This window comes from Toxorhynchites rutilus, chromosome 3 (genome assembly GCF_029784135.1).
Source record: "Toxorhynchites rutilus septentrionalis strain SRP chromosome 3, ASM2978413v1, whole genome shotgun sequence".
In the NCBI taxonomy this organism is placed as follows: Eukaryota; Metazoa; Arthropoda; class Insecta; order Diptera; family Culicidae; genus Toxorhynchites; species Toxorhynchites rutilus.
Window position 1 is genome coordinate 243,082,382 of NC_073746.1, and position 17,871 is coordinate 243,100,252.

The window sequence follows — 17,871 nt, forward strand, 5'->3', positions numbered from 1 at the left end:
CATGACACACTATCAAGTCTCCAAAGTGATATTGACCGCTCGCTGGCAGTACCAAGACTGGTTAAAAGAACGATCTCAACATCTGAGCAAATTCCTTCTCTTCAATTTTCGTATAAGAGAGCCTTAAATCATTTTCAGTTCATTCGTCTCTAGCCCTGAAAAGGTCCTTTGTGGAAAACTCAATTCCATATCCTCTCCGTGTCATGAGAAAGACAATTCACTCCCGCACGACACTCGCCGAAAAACGATGTTCACTCAACAATCCTCAAACGGGTAGTGCTGAGCAAGTTGCCATCAGGCGGAGCCTAAATTGAAATAATTCCTCTAAAAACGATTCTCCCTAATTTCTCTGCGAACTATCGAGAAACGGCGGAACTTAAATCGCAGTATTTCTTCTCTCCTCTTTCTCTTCCCACGTACAACGAACACTGCATTTGATTAGTGCATCACGTATATGTTAGAGTCTTTCGGATCTTCTACAACAAATTGCTGATGAAGAGAATTATCGATAGAACTATCAACGCTTTTCTATTTGGTTCCGATCTCACATTGCGATTGAACTGTGCAGCTTACTCGCACCTGACTTTTTCCTTTCCACACTGATATCGACCACAAACTATAAACAAATTTGTTCCCATATTCCGCTTGAGGTGGAAACGAACCGCAACGCATGTCACAGTGAGCTTTTCCCTATTTGGAATTGGAAGCATACTTCCGTGAAAGACACGTGGTATATAAATAAAAACTAAAAATGGATTATATATAGTATATGTTAACACCGCAAAGTAGACGTTAGACTACCGCTGGCTCAGTAATCATTTGTTCGAAATGACATCTGAATCAATTCTCAATGGATGAATGAATGAATATTTTGAAAGATTGCTGAGTTACTCTTGTTAGTGTGTGGGTGGATGAGTATAAGTATTGAATTGTTGTTAACATAAAATTCAACCCTTTCGAATTTGTTGGTGGTCCTGAAAAGAACCGACGGGTTTGGGTGGCTTAAAAAGCAGAATAGAAACTGATACTTATGGATTGTATCACGGAACACCTAGTCAAATGAGCAAATGTGTGCGAATGATGCTTCGCTCGGGTGCTATCACAAGCAAATAATTTTTCCGGACTATTCCATGCGAAAGCAGAATATAAACTGATGCTCTTGGAATGCATCACGGAACCCCCTCGACTAACGTAAATGTGTGCCAAAATAACGGATACTCTTCCATATCTGCACTGGTAATAAATCCCGTATGTTGTAAACACCTTTTTTGTCGTTGCACGCTTTGATACAAAGGGCTTCCTCCAGTCTTCCGAAAAACACTTACACATGTCCACGCGATGTGAAAATTCCATGTTCCATGTTTGAATTCGAACATGATTTTCGCTAGTGTTGAATGTCTATCCCAAACTCGAACAATGATACACAAACATAAACATTTGAAAACAAACACGATGTTTATAATTCAAGAACATCATGTACAAACATATCACTCGATGTCGCAGTATTCATTGCTTTCGTTTCGTTTCTTTTCATACACGGAAAGAAATTATTCATCCCAAAACATTTCTTCGTAGAATACTTTTTCACAGAAACGAACTTGAAATTTAGTTCGCATTTCAAAAATTGCACGAACTAAGAGGCTATGAGTTCATGCACCAAAATATATATTTTTATTAAGGCTCAAATGACGTCAGCCTAACGGGCCGGGAGTTCAATATTTTGACAATGTTTGCTTACAACTATGTTAGTAATATGTAACCGATTACTCGCGGTTGGCTCGAGGTTAGTATTACAAGTGTTCTCATAATTGGGATGTTGCAGTCTTCAGTGCTCTGTACGTGTGCCCGACATGGGATACTTCCTATTGGGATGCAGCTGACCATTAATCAGCAACGCCCCCCTAGTCTGCACCCCATATCTAGCGTGGTGCGTCTTTTTCGACTCGAGGAATCCAGGATAGAATGATCACTAGCCGGCGCAATCATCAGCTCGTGTAGAGTTGTCATGAGCGGTACAACCTTCGGCCCGTGTATCTGTAAAGAGTGTGTGTATGTATTGCCGCGACTAAGTAAAAGTTTATAGATCGTTCATGCACATTTTGCAAGTCTGATTAAATAATCCTTGGTTTCGTTCAAAGAAAACACTCTCTGAATAGAATGAAGCTTTCTATTTTTTGCGTGCATGTTGGCAATTAAAGTCTGGGGAGCCGACTGCATAGCGGGCGACGTCGTACAAATGCTGACCAAAAAAATAAATACCCAAAAATTAGTTTTAGATGCAACCTTCAGCGGCACACAGCAGAACCAGCAGAGAAATTTCAGCTAAAACACACCATTAATTTCTCGATGTTATCACAAACTGAATGAAGGAAAAAACTAAAAGCTACACTTACACTGCACTACATATGCTATGTGTGCATGCGATTGCATCATCCTTTCTTCTCCTCTTCTCCGCTCGTTTTATAGCTCGGGTCGCGATCGTCGCGAACAAGCAGTATTGGCCATTTGTATTCAAAGATCCAGCCAATATTGTTGCTCCCGTGGTCGAGTGGTTAGCGTCACGCCTAACATGTCACTGCTGAATAATTCAATTTTAGTACTTGTTCAAATAGCTAATAATAGCGAATGTTACATGAATTCAATATATAAATTGATGCGTGTACTAGATTAAGAAATCAAATGTGAAAAACTCTCATATCAATCGATGTTTATTTTGTTCAGAACAGAAAAAGAGGTTTATTTTATTTGCCCAATATTTTAGACGATGCATCCATTGTCATGAAAGGAAGGCATTTTTTCCATGTCAACATACCAACACACCACGCGTTGAGTGGTGGTGGTGTGGTGTCCGATTCGCTTCTTCTACACTTAGAAAAATCCTCGGTCGAAAACTACCAAATACATTTGGTAATGCAAAATTAGTAGAATGTACAAATTTTTTGTACATATTGTCAACAAACCCGCATCCCTAAAGCGCGTATTAACCATTTTCATTGTTCCCATAAGGCAATACGGAGGTATAATAAGGATATAATTCTAATACGTGCATTTTCGGCGAGAAAATGTAGCCGATATTAGGCTTCCGAATCATGGTTCTGCCTGACATATGTGTTTATTAGTACGGTCGAAAATGACTATAGATTGGTAGTATTTACCAAAAAAAACGTTATATTTACTAATTATTTCTCTCAGTGTACTCTACGCACTGCCGGTGCTTGAGGTGAAAATGCAAGAGAAACTGTACACCATGTGAAACATTGGGATTAAACAGCGTATGTCCAAACATACAAACATGTCACATTTTCTAACATAGGTACGAAAAAATCATGTTTGTACTCAAACACAAAACTGTGAACAGCAGCGAGGACATGTTTATTCCGGACGCAGTGTTTTGTTACTTCTCCGTTTTGGCCACGAAAATATTGAAGTAGATTCTCCGTTGGAGGTTGGAGGAGGCGCCCTTTTTGTTTGGTGGTCATCGAGTCAGCATTGATTGCCGGCGAACGTCGAGCGTCGAGGAGAAGAAACGGAAAGGAAGTTATCATCTGCTAACAAAACAAATAATCTTCCAGGACTTAGAGCTTTGAACTATGTTGGAATGAAAGAGTTTACTTGGTTTTCTATTTGTAATATAATATTGCGACCAAATACATTTGGTAATTTTTCAATCAAGTGCAATTAATAGGAAAGCTTCTGAAGATTATTCTTCCCATCAGTAAAATATATTCGTGTTCTAAAGGGTGTGTCACATCAAATTGCATCACGGAAAAAACGCTGTAGAAATTCGCCCAGTAGACCGATCCTTTTGAAAATTTTAGACAGTAAAATAAAAACTATTAAACAACTTTTGGCATTTTCTTTTTATTCATACTTCGAGCCCAAGCCCGTATGCTCGCACCTTCCTCTTTACCCCGTCCATAAGGTTCTGTACAACGTCAGGTTGTAGTTTTTTTGAACAGAAATCCATTTTCTCTTGAAGTCCGCCTCCGATTTGACAACTTTTGGGTTCTTCCGGAGGGCCTGCTTCATAATCGCCCAATATTTCTCTATTGGGCGAAGCTCCGGCGCATTGGGCGGGTTCATTTCCTTTGGCACGAAGGTGACCCCGTTGGCTTCGTACCACTCCAACACGTCCTTTGAATAGAGGCACGAAGCGAGATCCGGCCAGAAGATGGTCGGGCCCTCGTGCTGCTTCAATAGTGCTAGTAAGCGCTTCTGTAGGCACTCCTTAAGGTAAACCTGCCCATTTACCGTGCCGGTCATCACGAAGGGGGCGCTCCGCTTTCCGCAAGAGCAGATCGCTTGCCACACCATGTACTTTTTGGCAAACTTGGATAGTTTCTGCTTGCGAATCTCCTCCGGAACGCTGAATTTGTCCTCTGCGGAGAAGAACATCAGGCCCGGCAGCTGACGAAAGTCCGCTTTGACGTAGGTTTCGTCGTCCATTACCAGGCAATGCGGCTTCGTCAGCATTTCGGTGTACAGCTTCCGGGCTCGCGTCTTCCCCACCATGTTTTGCCTTTCGTCGCGGTTAGGAGCCTTCTGAACCTTGTATGTACGCAGGCCCTCCCGCTGCTTGGTCCGCTGGACGAATGAACTTGACAAATTCAGCTTATTGGCGACATCCCGGACCGAACTTATCGGATCACGTCTAAACTGCTTAACTACGCGCTTGTGATCTTTTTCACTGACAGAGCATTCATTTTTGCCGTTCTTCACCTTCTGGTCGATGGTTAGGTTCTCGAAGTATCGTTTTAGTACTCTGCTGACCGTGGATTGGACGATTCCCAGCATCTTACCGATGTCCAGATGTGACAACTCGGGACACTTCTCGAAATAAGTGCGCAGGATAAATTCACGACGCTCTTTTTCGTTCGACGCCATTTTTCCAAATTTACGAAAAATTGACAGTGAAGCATGGCCAACGAGATCTATACACTCTTATCTGATTATAAGCGAAAGCTGAAGATAAAATTCCTAAAAATTAAATTTCTACAGCGTTTTTTCCGTGATGCAATTTGATGTGACACACCCTTTATATTCTATGAATAGTAGTAAAATTTTGGTTTTTGTGTGACAAAAGAGTGTTGCCGCGAATACCAGTATTGCTGAGCACCCTGATGACTGGGACATATAATTTCCCAGCGATTATTGTTGGAGGCTTCAAACTCAGAGAGTTTATTCGCCTCTGGTTTGTCTTCAAAATTTCCATAGTCAACCACACCTCCTATTGATCAATTAACAAACAAGATGCATATTTAAGTGATGATCTAATGGCGAAAACCATTCAAGAGACGAATGACCTTTAGGGTAAAGTCCTTTGAAAACAAAAACTGAACTGATCCGAAAACATTTCAGTTTATTTCGAACTGTGAGGGAGCTCAGAAGGGCTGAAGAAAACGCTCCACCGGCGGACGAGGAGATAGCGATCTCAAACACAAATGGCATTGGTGCGCTGAGTTCATCAAAGATTTCCCCTAAGACCAAATGAGGATCCATCGGAAGAAGGCGACCAAGTCGATCGTCGAGGAGAAGAAACCGGAAAGATGTCATCACTACTGAAAAATACCTTCCAGTTCTACTTATAACTTAGAATTTTGTTGAAGTAAAATAGTTTGTTTTGTTTTCTATTTAGGGGCTGTCCACATACCACGAGGACAGAAAAAGCATGATTTCAGACATCCCCCTCCCCCTCCGTGGACAAGAGTGGACATTCCTCATACCCCTCCGCAGTGTTGTCACACGTACAGATTTATCTGGAAAGGTACAGATTATTTCGTTATTGTTGGTACAGATTCTGTACGGTACAGGGTACAGATTTTCGTCAAAAAGTATAGATTGGTACAGATTTTTCCGCGTGTGAAATTTCTTACATTCGAACAAAGCACCGCTGAATGGAGCACTGCGCCGAAGAGTATGCATATCGCGCTGGTGTGATCGATGTGCAGTACCACCCTGATGTCGTCTATAGGCGACGCTCGTAGCGAAAGGGTCAAGGCACATGACGACTTTAACGCCGCAGTATCGCTTCGTGCTGCTGGTCATAAAACATTTACAATGCAGTAATTGATCAGTTTCAAAAGAACGAAATTCCTCACAAGGATCGTCTGAAAGGATTCTCGTCGGACGGTGCGACCGTGATAATGGGGGTTTCAAATTCCGTAATGCGCCTAACTAACTAACGAATTCGAGGTAATACAGAAAATTTTGGAACTTGAGTCGCCTAAAATCCGTTACCATTCGGCCACCCGTTGGCACTTGTTAGCGGCGGTGGCGAAGAGATGAATTTCACGTTTTCCAGAGTTAATTTTGTTTTTCACCATTTAGTATGGATGTGATAAAAATCAGACTGCTTGCAAAACATTAACTGCCCCTAAGATTTAATGACGAACCCACGGTTGCTTTTTTGGAGTATGTTTCGCCCAAGATCAACAGATGGAATCGTTTGTTTCAGGCTGAAGACCCCGAGCTCACAATGCTACATGGAGAGCTAAATGATTTTTATTTGCTCATCCTCACTAATATCTGTGTGGAATCTTACGTTGTTTCAATGTCCAATGCTATTAAATTTGGAGATGATTCGAAAAGCGGCAAGAATTTTAGGTTGGAAAGGCAACAGAAGAAACTATCAAAACAATGGACAGCGAAAGACAGATCATTTTTAAGGATATTTGTCGCAATTTTTTCGTGGAGCCTTGTTTGTACCGTTCTCACTGTGCCTTTTCCTAATATAATTAGAACAAAAATATAAGCTTCGAAATCGGCTCAGATTTGACCAAACATCGTGGCGGCAGATTCAGAAAAACTATGTATAAGCATTATCGAACACACGAATGACTTGCAAATATAAATGTAGTATTCGTAGTAAATAAATAAGTATTTTTTCATGCTAATAAAATATATTTTTCTCTACAACGAATATTTTCGATAGTACAAATTTCTGGTACAGATTTTTGGAAGAAAAAGTACAGTAGAAAAAGATTTTTAACCCCTCTGGTACAGATAGAAATGTGACATCGCTGCCCCTCCCCTTGTTTACTATGTGGACATTCCTTCAGTTTATGGAAAAAATCGAGATAACTCAATTTGTTGATATTTGTTTATTTGTTTATTTGTTTGTCAATTCATCAACGGGCTGTAAGGGCCCCAATGATGTGCTTAAGGATATATAAAATTCTAAATCTACATTTAAATCTAAACATGAATCACATGACATCGTGTTACAACTGATTACATCAAATTACAGTCATCACATATTAAAGATACACTTAAAAACAATAATCACGTGACTGTTTGTTCAGTAAAAAAAGAGCTAAATCTCCGACGAAGAAGCGTTCGGGATAAATGGTAATCGAACAGCTGGGCTACCCTGTTGAAAAGTCTTTGTAGACCATTTAATCCACCGAACATGCCGTAGTTTGTACGTAGGGCGGGCAATCGTAACATCAAGTTATTTCGGAGAGCCCGAGGTCGAACGTTGAAATTAATTTTTTCCAGAAGACCGGGACAATCGATGCGTCCTTGTAAGGTATCAGCTATCATCAAAGCCCTGGCTGTGTCTCTACGAACCGACAAAGTTTCCAAGCTGATCAGCTGACATCGACTCTGGTAACTCGGTAATCGGAGGGGGTCAGTCCACGGCAATCTACGCAGAGCATATCTTATAAACCTTCGTTGAACTGATTCGATCCTTTCGACACCGTTGCTGTAGTGTGGAGTCCAAACAGCTGCACCATACTCTAAGATGGAGCGAGTGAGGGAGCAGTAGAGGGACTTCAGACAGTAGATGTCGGTAAAACTTTTAGCAATCCTGAAGATGAACCCCAGAGTTCTGGATGCTTTATTCACCATGTATGTGATGTGCGGTTTGAAAGAGAGTTGCACGTCTAAAATGACACCCAGGTCCTTGACTTCGCTGACACGCTCAATTTCCGTGCCGAACAGGACATAGTTGTGCAATATGGTCTGTCTCGTGCGCGAAAACGAGATGACAGAACATTTAGCGGGGTTAACCTCCATTCGGTTTAGAATACACCAATCGGCAAAAGCATCCATCTGTCGTTGAAGGAAGCGACAATCTTCAATCGAGCTGACCTGAAGGTAAATTTTTAAATCGTCAGCATATGATATTTGTTCCCTTAAACTTGAAATAAAGTTTGTTTCTCTTTTCTATTCTACGTTTTTTATTGATAAAATATATAGTATCATTAAATGTACCGATTTGTTTATAATTCTCAGATTTTCTTCAACATTGTCCGGGAAACGTAATACTTTCATCCGAATTCCATTTACATTATCTACAAATCCATATTTATTAGAATAAAAATTAACAATTAAAATCAATTGAAAATTGCGTTCGAACCAGCTGATCTAATGGAGAATATTTTGTCTCAAAACCCAAATGTCACATCTAAATATCAACATTGTACATTCGTGATCGCGGATGTACGAAAAATGTTCTCGTCTATTCAGCAATGAAGTACTTTCGCTTTTACAGAATTAATAGTGCCTGGCGACTAAAATGATCTTAGTTAAAACAATACACTCCAAGTATAATCGTAAACGATGGTTTCATCGACCTATAATCCTTAATACTTAATACTTAAATCAATTTTCAAAAAAAATCGTGCCGACTCTGAGGAAGAAATCAAAAGCATCATTTTTATTGACATGAATTCATTTTGTTCCGCAGTATTTCAGCATCCTTCACGCAACGTCAAAATTCCATCCTCTCAGACTTTTTTTTCTTTTCTTCCGAAATCTTCCGATTTGTCTTTTTGATATTAGTTTTGATATTGTTCTGAAGGAACACGAAACTTAACATATTGGCCAATTATAGTCTTAAACTCTCCTTAGGGGCTGTCCACATACCACGTGGACAACTTTTGGGGGGGGTAGGGGTTACGAAAATGTCCACGCTTGTCCACGGTGAGGGGGGACGGGGTTTTGATATTGTCCACGTGGAAACGTTAAGTATTTTTTAAAGTAGAACATTCAAGTTAGAAGTCAAAATTGAATGAGATCTGTTTTGAATTTACACGATTCTTTGAACTTCACGCCCGCCCTGAGTACTCAGTATTCATCAATAAAAATACTGAACTGCCTGAGAGTGCTGCTCGGTCAAACATCCATATTTTTTCATATGACTGAACCTCTTTCCTGAGATGTATATTCTGAAGGTAACGCACATGAACTAGGATCCAATTTATTCCAATCGGTAATAGAGGGCCATTAAATCCACCAGGATAAAGACACCCAATAACACAAAGAATGTTGGATTTTGTGTAGTATTAAAAATCACGACTTAAGTGCGGGTTGAATTCAGCTTTTGCTCTTGATGACAAAACTGTTTGGTTTGTTTTCGAGAACTCAAGGATTTCTGAACATTGAAACGAAAAACAAATTCTTCCATGAGTGTACGGGCCGTATCTCTGGAGATCTTTTTCTTGCAATGATGTTGTTCTTCATTGATGTCTGGTAATTTTTGTAATACGCTTTTTTTTAGTTGTCTGGAAAGTTCATGCTGCTACTGCTGAATAATTAAAAGAAAAGATTAATCTTTCATGCACATGAATTAGTAGATTCACTACAGATTTCAAGGTTGCAATATTTGTACAATCCGATAGGACTTGACTCGATGAGATTAAGGGGGATAGAGACACGAACGAATTTCGGACGTTTGTTCGAGCTCCGAAAAAGTAAAACAAAGAATATGTTTACCATCCATTATATCACTATTTGTTATATCAATGAAACAAAAAATTGAACGGAAAAGTATATATCCATAATTAGAAGCTGATCGAGTAAAAAAAAAAGTTGTGCCATGGCGTACAAGATTCCAGCACTTCTGGTTCTCTGAAACAAACAAATCGAACAGATTCTGAATCAGTAAATATGCCTCTATCGTATGAACCTCGGACAAGTCAAAAACGTGTTTTTTGATAAAATGGCGGAAATTTGAACAGATTCTGAATCAGTAAAGATGCCACTATCGTATGAACCTCGGACAAGTCATAAATGTGTTTTTTTGATAAAATGGTGGAAATTTGAAGGAAAAAACTGCTGTTAAAAACTTTTTTTTAGTTTATTGTTTTTTTTTAAAATATTAAAGTTACGAAATTATGATTTTTTATAGGTTCACGCGATAGAAAGATACATACAGATTGTATACATATAAACATAGATCGGATAAGTAGAACTTGAGATATCGTGTAAACCAGTTTGAAAAACATATTTCGAGAAAAACGCGTTTGAAGTTAATTGTTATAGCCGTACTAGATAAGATATCGCATCACTAAAATGGCTATAACTTGGTAAATAATGAGATTTTCAAAAAGTTTCTTCTATGGTATATTCCTAAATGTCTGAATTAGAGAAATATGAAGAAAAAAAATATTAAAAAGTCACAGGAGGGTTGTGTACTAGACACGACCGCATAGTTGACGTAGGATTCCGTTAGGTTGTCTGTTGATTTTGGATATGTTTGAAGAATTTCATCGTTAAACTCTTTGATAATGTTTTGGTGGCCGTTTGGTTTGGTTGTTAGATATTGTTTGTTCACTCCACCAGTGTCTACCGCGTGATGATGATAGAAAGATGGTAAACAGTCGTTGGATGGTGCGTATCAGATAAAAGATACCGAAGTGGTGATGAAAACCACCCTCTGTGACCCTAGACGAGATGCCTCCTATGTTATGTATGGATGAAATAAAGAAAAACAAAACTCACCAATGAACAATGGTCCAGGAGATGCATTTCAGTGGAAATTAGCATTTAGAGCTCGACAGTTATTCTCTAGACAAAAACTGTCTTCGACAAAGTTGTCCATACGATAGAGCGCTCATTTTTATGTTATCAAAAACAGGGTGACCAAAATTTTGGATCGTCTTGGAGCGCTTTGACCATAGGGATTTTTGCATTCATTTTAATATTTCAAATTCTACATCAAAACTGTCTTCGTTTACCTTTTAGAGCTCATCAATTCCAATATTTTGCGATGTAGAACTTGTCAATATCTTAATCCTACTTAAAGTTATTGATGTCTTTTACCCAAAAACTCATGATTTTAATTTCAATTTACTCAAACACAAAAAATAACATAGTGTTGAGAATCACACATCATGTATATGCTCTTTCTAATGCCGTCAATAAACTTTGTTTATGTTTGCCCCAGAAAAAAATGACAAACAATTGAAGAGAGCGTATTTTTTGGGAAGAAATATCAATAACTTTGAGTGAAGTTGAGATATTGACAAGTTCTGCATCCCTAAATGTTTGTATTAGTAAGCTTTAAAAGTCTTCCGAAGACAGTTTGTATGTAGAAATTGAAATCTAAAAGTTAGAACAAAAAACAGTTTTTTTCATGGTGACCCTAAAAAAATCGAAAAGCGCTATATCGGTTATTTCAAGAGATAGAAAAAAACTTTGTTCTACAAAGATGTTTCAAATAATTGGGACTACAACATTGTCGAACTATGTTTACCTCTATCTATAAAGATAAGAAAGTTAGATTTTTTATTTTGGTCGAAGACTTTTTTTTTGTCTAGAGAATAACTTTCGAGCTCTAAATGTCAATTCCCACTTAAATACATCTCCTGGACCATTGTGCAATGTAATATAAGATAATTACCAATACCGTACACAATTATCAATTTTTCTCATCAGTAAAAGCATGTTACTTTAATATAGAGAAAACATATTTGAAATGAGGAAGGTAATTTTCTTTTACAACTTTTACTTTCTGAGTGTTTATTCAACCCAATGCGATTTAATTGGACTAACTGAACCTAATACTATATGTAGAGCATATGGGAAATCACTTTTTGTAATATTTCTCTACTTTTCCTGTGTGGCATTAAACTGCCAATCATATAATTACTCAACATGCATCATAATGATGTGAGAGTAACGACACACCATCCACTCACCCCTCAACCGTCGGTTTTCCGTTCGGTTCCCAACCAGTCCACTTCGTTGCTACACATCGTTCGTGTGACAATAACCGAATGAAGTCATCATTTTGCGAAGGCAGCGTTCTTGAGGTAAGTTGTGGCGGCAGTTGTCGCGCATTGGGTAACTACAGATAAATGGCCAGTTCGCACATTTCCAAATTTTCTCGCCGTATAAACTTTACTTGGATGAAAATAAACACAACAAAACAGACAGCTTAAACCAAACGACCCGTTCTCGAGCGGGAACACGATCTGGTTTTTATTTATGAAAATAGAAATAAATTGTTTCATAGATCAATTCATTTTCAACACAACTTCTACCATATACAATTTTACACTTACACTTGTGCTAAATTTTTCACAATACACGATCGGTCATGGATATTAAATTCTACGAAACAACCAACATTAAAGTTCCAAATTTAAATTTATTTGTTAGAATTAAACGTGTCACTCACCTTACTTGCTATATTAAAATGCCCCCGACTTACATATATTTGCAATGCCGATTTCCCCTGGGCACCTTGATTTTGATGTGTCTGTTAGGGAACACATCTCGGTAGAAACAAAAGTTTCCCCTCCTTTCATGTATTCACAATGTTGATTTCCCCCAGGCAGCTTGGTTTTGATGTCTCTGTTTGGGACCCGCCGCATGTGTCGTCAATTTCGACCAATTAGAAGTGGGTATTTCCGTTAGGATAAGGGTTGAGATTTTTCAATTGTTCGATAGTTAGTTTCATGACATATATTATTTTCTTCAATATAAAAAATTGTTATTGAGTGCCGAAATCGATTGACGCGAAAAATTCATCAATCCATCATGAAATGACTGAGCAAAAAGCGTTTGAAATTGGACAGTTTTCACGAAGTGCTCGATTATCGATTTTCAATTTGTACCCCAATATGTTCCCGAAAGACGTAATCCTACGTCAAAATTGATTTTTTTTTTCAAATTTTTAGACTAGAATACCCTCTTAAAGAACGCAACATTGTGCTAATTTTAAATCCGACCGGATTCAGGAATAAGGGTTTATTTTACCGAAAAACACTTGAAGGGACTTATCTCAATCTGCGATTCGTTTTATAAACGCGACGAAAATTCATATTTGTAGCGAATTGTAAAGGGCAAATCATTTACAAGAATGTTGAGTTAAAAAAAATCTTAGCAAGTGAATGGAACCCCGAAGCAGGTTTTCGCTTGAAAAAAGTTATGGCTGGGTCTGGTAGGTCTGGAAGAAAATCTGTATCATGAGCTTCTACCAAGCAACTAGTTTCGATGAATTCCAACAAGTACTGTTACCAGCTGAACGTATGAAAATCAACGATCCAGAACCAGAGGATGGAATTCTCAAGTTGCATGAAGGATGCTGAAATATCCATTAATCTATGATCGAAAAGATGTATGCCTACAAAAATATGCTTTTGGTTTTTTCCTTAGAATCGGCATGAATTTTTCAGGCCAATATTCAGCATGATTTATCAATTAAGGGTTGTAGGTCCACGGAATCATCTATCACGATGATACTGCAGATTTTTTGTTTTTACTAGGTTCATTATAGCCATCAGGCACTACCGAACCTGTAAAAGCGAAAGTCATTGATGTTTAGACGAGAACATTCTGTTTTCAAACAAAGTGGTTGATTTCATTGTCTGATTTTCTGAAAACTCAAGCAGCCAGCCAGCTTTAACAAAAATACTCGAGAATAAGCTCACAAAGGGTATTTTAAAATGGATATGGAGATAACGTGAATGGAATTCGGAAGAAAATAATGAGCTCTCGAACAATGTTGAAAAACATCGAAGATTTCAAGACAAATCGTTACCATTGGTAAGGCTATAATTTTTATCAATAAGCATATGGAATAGAAAATAGAAACAAATTTGAAATGAAATTTAAGCGAAAAAATAGAATTTCTTGATTTTTTCCTCAAAACCGGAGGAATGTCCACGTGGACAACAGGGGGAGGGGTATAAGAAATGTCCACGCTTGTCCACGGAGGGGGAGGGGGTGTCTAAAATCATGCTTTTTCTGTCCACGTGGTATGTGGACAGCCCCTTAGAAGCGTTCTGGATCGCTGATTTGAATACGTTCATCTGCGAGCAGTACTTGTTGGAATTCATCGACTGGTTGCTTAGGCTTGTTAGAAGCTCATTATATAGTTTTTCTTTCCAATCTCACCAGATTCAGACCATGGGACTTTCTTCAATTGAAAATCTGCTTCGGGGTTCAATTCATTTGCCCAAGATTTTTTAGCTCAACATTGTTATATTTGATTTGCTATTCTCTACAAATAATTAAAAAAAACTAGAACAATGTTGCAATTGAAAAAAACTAGAACAATGTTGCATTCTGTATTCTGATTTAGTTTAATCTAATCGGGTTGTGCAAATGTTGCAACCTTGGATTACATAATGCAAAAGTCAATCTTGTTCGGAGTACGAAATTCCAAATCCGATCGGAATCCGGAATATGGATGAATATGTAATACAGACATTGTAGCATTTTTCGTATCCATGCTGACCATGATCTCGATTTCATTGTCATCGGTAGCATAACGAAGTTTCAAGACAACCCAAAATACCAGATATCAATAAAGAGAAACATAACTTCAAGAATCTCCAGAGATACGGCCCGTGCACCCACGAAAAAATTTGTTGTTCATCTTCCATGTTCGGAAAACCTAGGGAATTTTCGAAAAATAGAAACGAAGCAGTTTCGTCATCAAGAACGGAAGCTGAAAGCTGAATCGAAACCCGCATCTAAATCGTGATTTTCAATATTACAAGAACCCCAACATTCTTTGTGTCTTTGGGTATCTCCATCCTGGCGGAATTCTTGGTTTTCTATAACTAATGAGAATAAATTGAATGCTCAGTTCATGCGCGTTTTTTTTTAGAAAATACGGTTTAAGGAAAAAGTTCAACCATTGGAAAAAAATATGGCTGTTTGACCGGGCAACATTCTTAGACAACTCAATCTTCTTATTGATGAATGCAGAGTACTCGTGGTGGGCGGAAAGTTGAAAAATTCTCGTCAATACAGAGAAGAACTCATTCAATTTTGATTATAAACGTGGATGTTTTACTAAAAAAAATGCTAATGTGTCCATGTGGACATTATCTAGCACCTCTAGGTCCTCGTCGGGGAAAAGCGTAGACAATTTCGTACCCACTACTAAGTTGTCCACGTGGTATGTGGACAGCCCCTCAAAATATAATACTGCGAACAAATACATTTTTTTTGTAATTTTTCAACCAATTGCGTCGAGGAGAATAAATCGAAAAGATGTCATCGCTACTGACAAATAATCTTCCAGTTCTGCTTAAAACTTAGAATTGTGTTGAAGCAAAAGAGTCGATTTTGTTTTCTATTCCAAATATAATACCGCGAGTAAATAAATTTTGTTGTTTTTTTTTTAATTTATTAAAGTGACTTTCAACACATTTTGCTGGTTCGTCACTTTAAAACTTCCCATTTTTGGAAGAATGTCGGCAATGAGAATTAAACTCGTGACCTTGAGCGTGAGAGGTATGGATGCTACCACTATGCCAGATCGCCTTCGTTTGGTAATTTTTGTTGAGAATTAGTAACAAGCAATGTATTATGTATTATGTATAGGGCAAACATAAAAAAAACGGAGAATAAATTTTGCACCAATTTTGCGTGATTGCTATTTTTGATGAATATTTCGCCTTCACTACATACAAGGCCGCGTGCATCCCGTGAGCCACAGGATGGTCACCACTGCATTAGATCAATTGTAATCTCAATCAATATTCGAAGTGAAACAGTGTGAAAATCAATCACAGTTACAATTCTTTTTTCTGAGTGTACCGGTATTTTCAGGTTTTTCATCCAAGACACAAACCTGTGTATTGCAAGAGAAGGCGCGTCGACTTACTACCAGATTGCGGACATCTTGAAAGATTACTGTATTTTGTAAACAAATTACATTACGATTAAAATTGGCAAATGAACTTTATTCTGGTGCAAAAGTTTCGTCTTCATAAAGATCGTATGTTTTCAAACAAAAATACTTATACTACTTATACTTGCAACAATTCAGATTCTCTGACGCGTCGTATCAACAATCTTGCTCCCATTTGTCGAATAAATTGAAATTTTCATGAAAACAATTACTCTTTCGTTTCCATCCTTACTGATTACATACATCGCTCACCCCACCATCTAAGTGAAGAAAATGTCTCACCTTCTATAAAATAAACACATTGGCCACAAGTTGCCCTGCCCTATGAAAATAAAAAAAAACAAACACATTCCGAGCATGACAGTTAGCATCAAATAAACAAAAACAAATGTTTATGGGCTTTAAAATGTGACGAATGTAATCAGATTTAAAATAAATGCAACCCATCTCGGTGTGATTCTAGGATTGGACAAGTTTTAAAATGGCCGATTCATTCGCCGAAAAAGCTGTCTGGGATGACCTATCCAATATTCCAGCCGATCCGCCTAGAATGCGAGACATCTGCCGGAAGTGCGAGTGAGTATAGTCTACTACATTTCAGTGTTGATCATTATCGAACATATCGGGTTTCTAGACGACCAGTGCCAGTATGTTGGTGTTCCGCCTTACCACCCCAACCGCTGGTCCCCAAAAGCAGAATCATATTACTTCAGCATCCGGCTGAAGAGAAACGAGCGCTTCGAACGGCTCCCATGCTATCGGTTGGACTTGCGCCAGGGAAATGTCTCATTTATAAAGGTAACGTGATAGGTGGTTGCAACGTTTCGTTATTGTGAACACAACATATATTTCCCACAACCAGGCAAGAAATTCCCGAAGTTCGACTCCGAATTAGAGGCAATCCTGGCAGACGAGAAATCCCTACTACTCTATCCCAGCATCAATTCTATTCCAATTGAGCAGTTGGATCTTTCCCAGGGCCCGTTTAACCTGGTGCTCATCGATGGTACATGGCCCCAGGCCAAAGCTATCTACACGAGCTCTTCCATCCTGCACGGTATGCGCCAGGCCAAGCTTGTCCGATCTGGCAACAGCAACTACATCATCCGAACGCAACCAACGGACGGCTGTTTGAGTACACTCGAGACAGCTGTCGAGGCGTTAAGCATTTTGGAACAGGATGATTCCTACAAAGAACAACTTCTGCGTCCACTGCATGCGCTTTGTCAGTTCCAGCTGAATAATGGGGCCGTCACCCATCAGTCAAAGGAGTTTTTAATTAAACATAACCAATACCCGAAATTGATTGGGAAAAGGCTGAACAGGTTACTCAGGAATGCGGAGAATCTCCAGGATCACGAAGGGGAAGCAGAAATAAAACATTGATTTTGTGTTTTTACCAGTTTTATTGATAATTACCTCTTTATATATGAGTAATTCATATAACATAAAATAGTGAGATAAATCTGTTGCTTATATGGTATTTACATTCACTCTACGCACTCTTTGCTGTAAATAAACCTAGAATTAAAGAATAAACTTTTTCTCGCAGGAACACTCCGAACCAATAACATTCGTTTTTGATTATTGTTATATCATCTCTGATTTAAATAAGGATTTATTCGATAACAGACGTAACAATTGGTTGAATGGAATTTCATTTTCTTTTTTTCACTGCGAATTTCTTAGGGATCCATCCAATAATAAATTCAGTTAGGTGTGTGTGTGTGTGCAGTAAAACTTATCACGAGCCGATTTAATCTAAGGTGAAATTAACAGATCTCGACCCGAAAACAAATAAAGCTTATTCTACGTGAGGCGCCGCGGCGTTCTCCTGTTCCGTCTAAATATATATGCATAAAAAGTTACAGGGTTCTCTACGAATACATTCAAAAATGTGTTGTGGTTTCGTCTTCTCTGTCTGACACTGTTTGCCAGAATTAATCATCTAGTTGATTTTGGTTTCTCCACCCGGCTCAGATGGGATTCGT

General features: G+C 38.5%; 1 protein-coding gene across 1 annotated transcript; it reads left to right on the plus strand.

The window, feature by feature from the left end:
• The first annotated feature begins 16,241 nt into the window (after window positions 1-16,241).
• Window positions 16,242-17,451, plus strand: LOC129775001 (tRNA-uridine aminocarboxypropyltransferase 2). Its single transcript, XM_055779138.1, has 3 exons — window positions 16,242-16,456; window positions 16,515-16,678; window positions 16,743-17,451. Exons 1-3 carry the CDS (start codon window positions 16,362-16,364, stop codon window positions 17,264-17,266), a joined length of 783 nt encoding a protein of 260 aa, XP_055635113.1. The 5' UTR covers window positions 16,242-16,361; the 3' UTR covers window positions 17,267-17,451.
• The last annotated feature ends 420 nt before the right edge of the window (window positions 17,452-17,871 follow it).

Bases quoted from the DNA above. Each gene is read 5' to 3' on its own strand.
- LOC129775001 (XM_055779138.1), top strand. From the start codon at position 16,362: ATGGCCGATTCATTCGCCGAAAAAGCTGTCTGGGATGACCTATCCAAT. The intron at 16,457-16,514 runs GTGAGTATAGTC...TCGGGTTTCTAG, and splicing joins GACATCTGCCGGAAGTGCGA to ACGACCAGTGCCAGTATGTT. The intron at 16,679-16,742 runs GTAACGTGATAG...TCCCACAACCAG, and splicing joins GAAATGTCTCATTTATAAAG to GCAAGAAATTCCCGAAGTTC.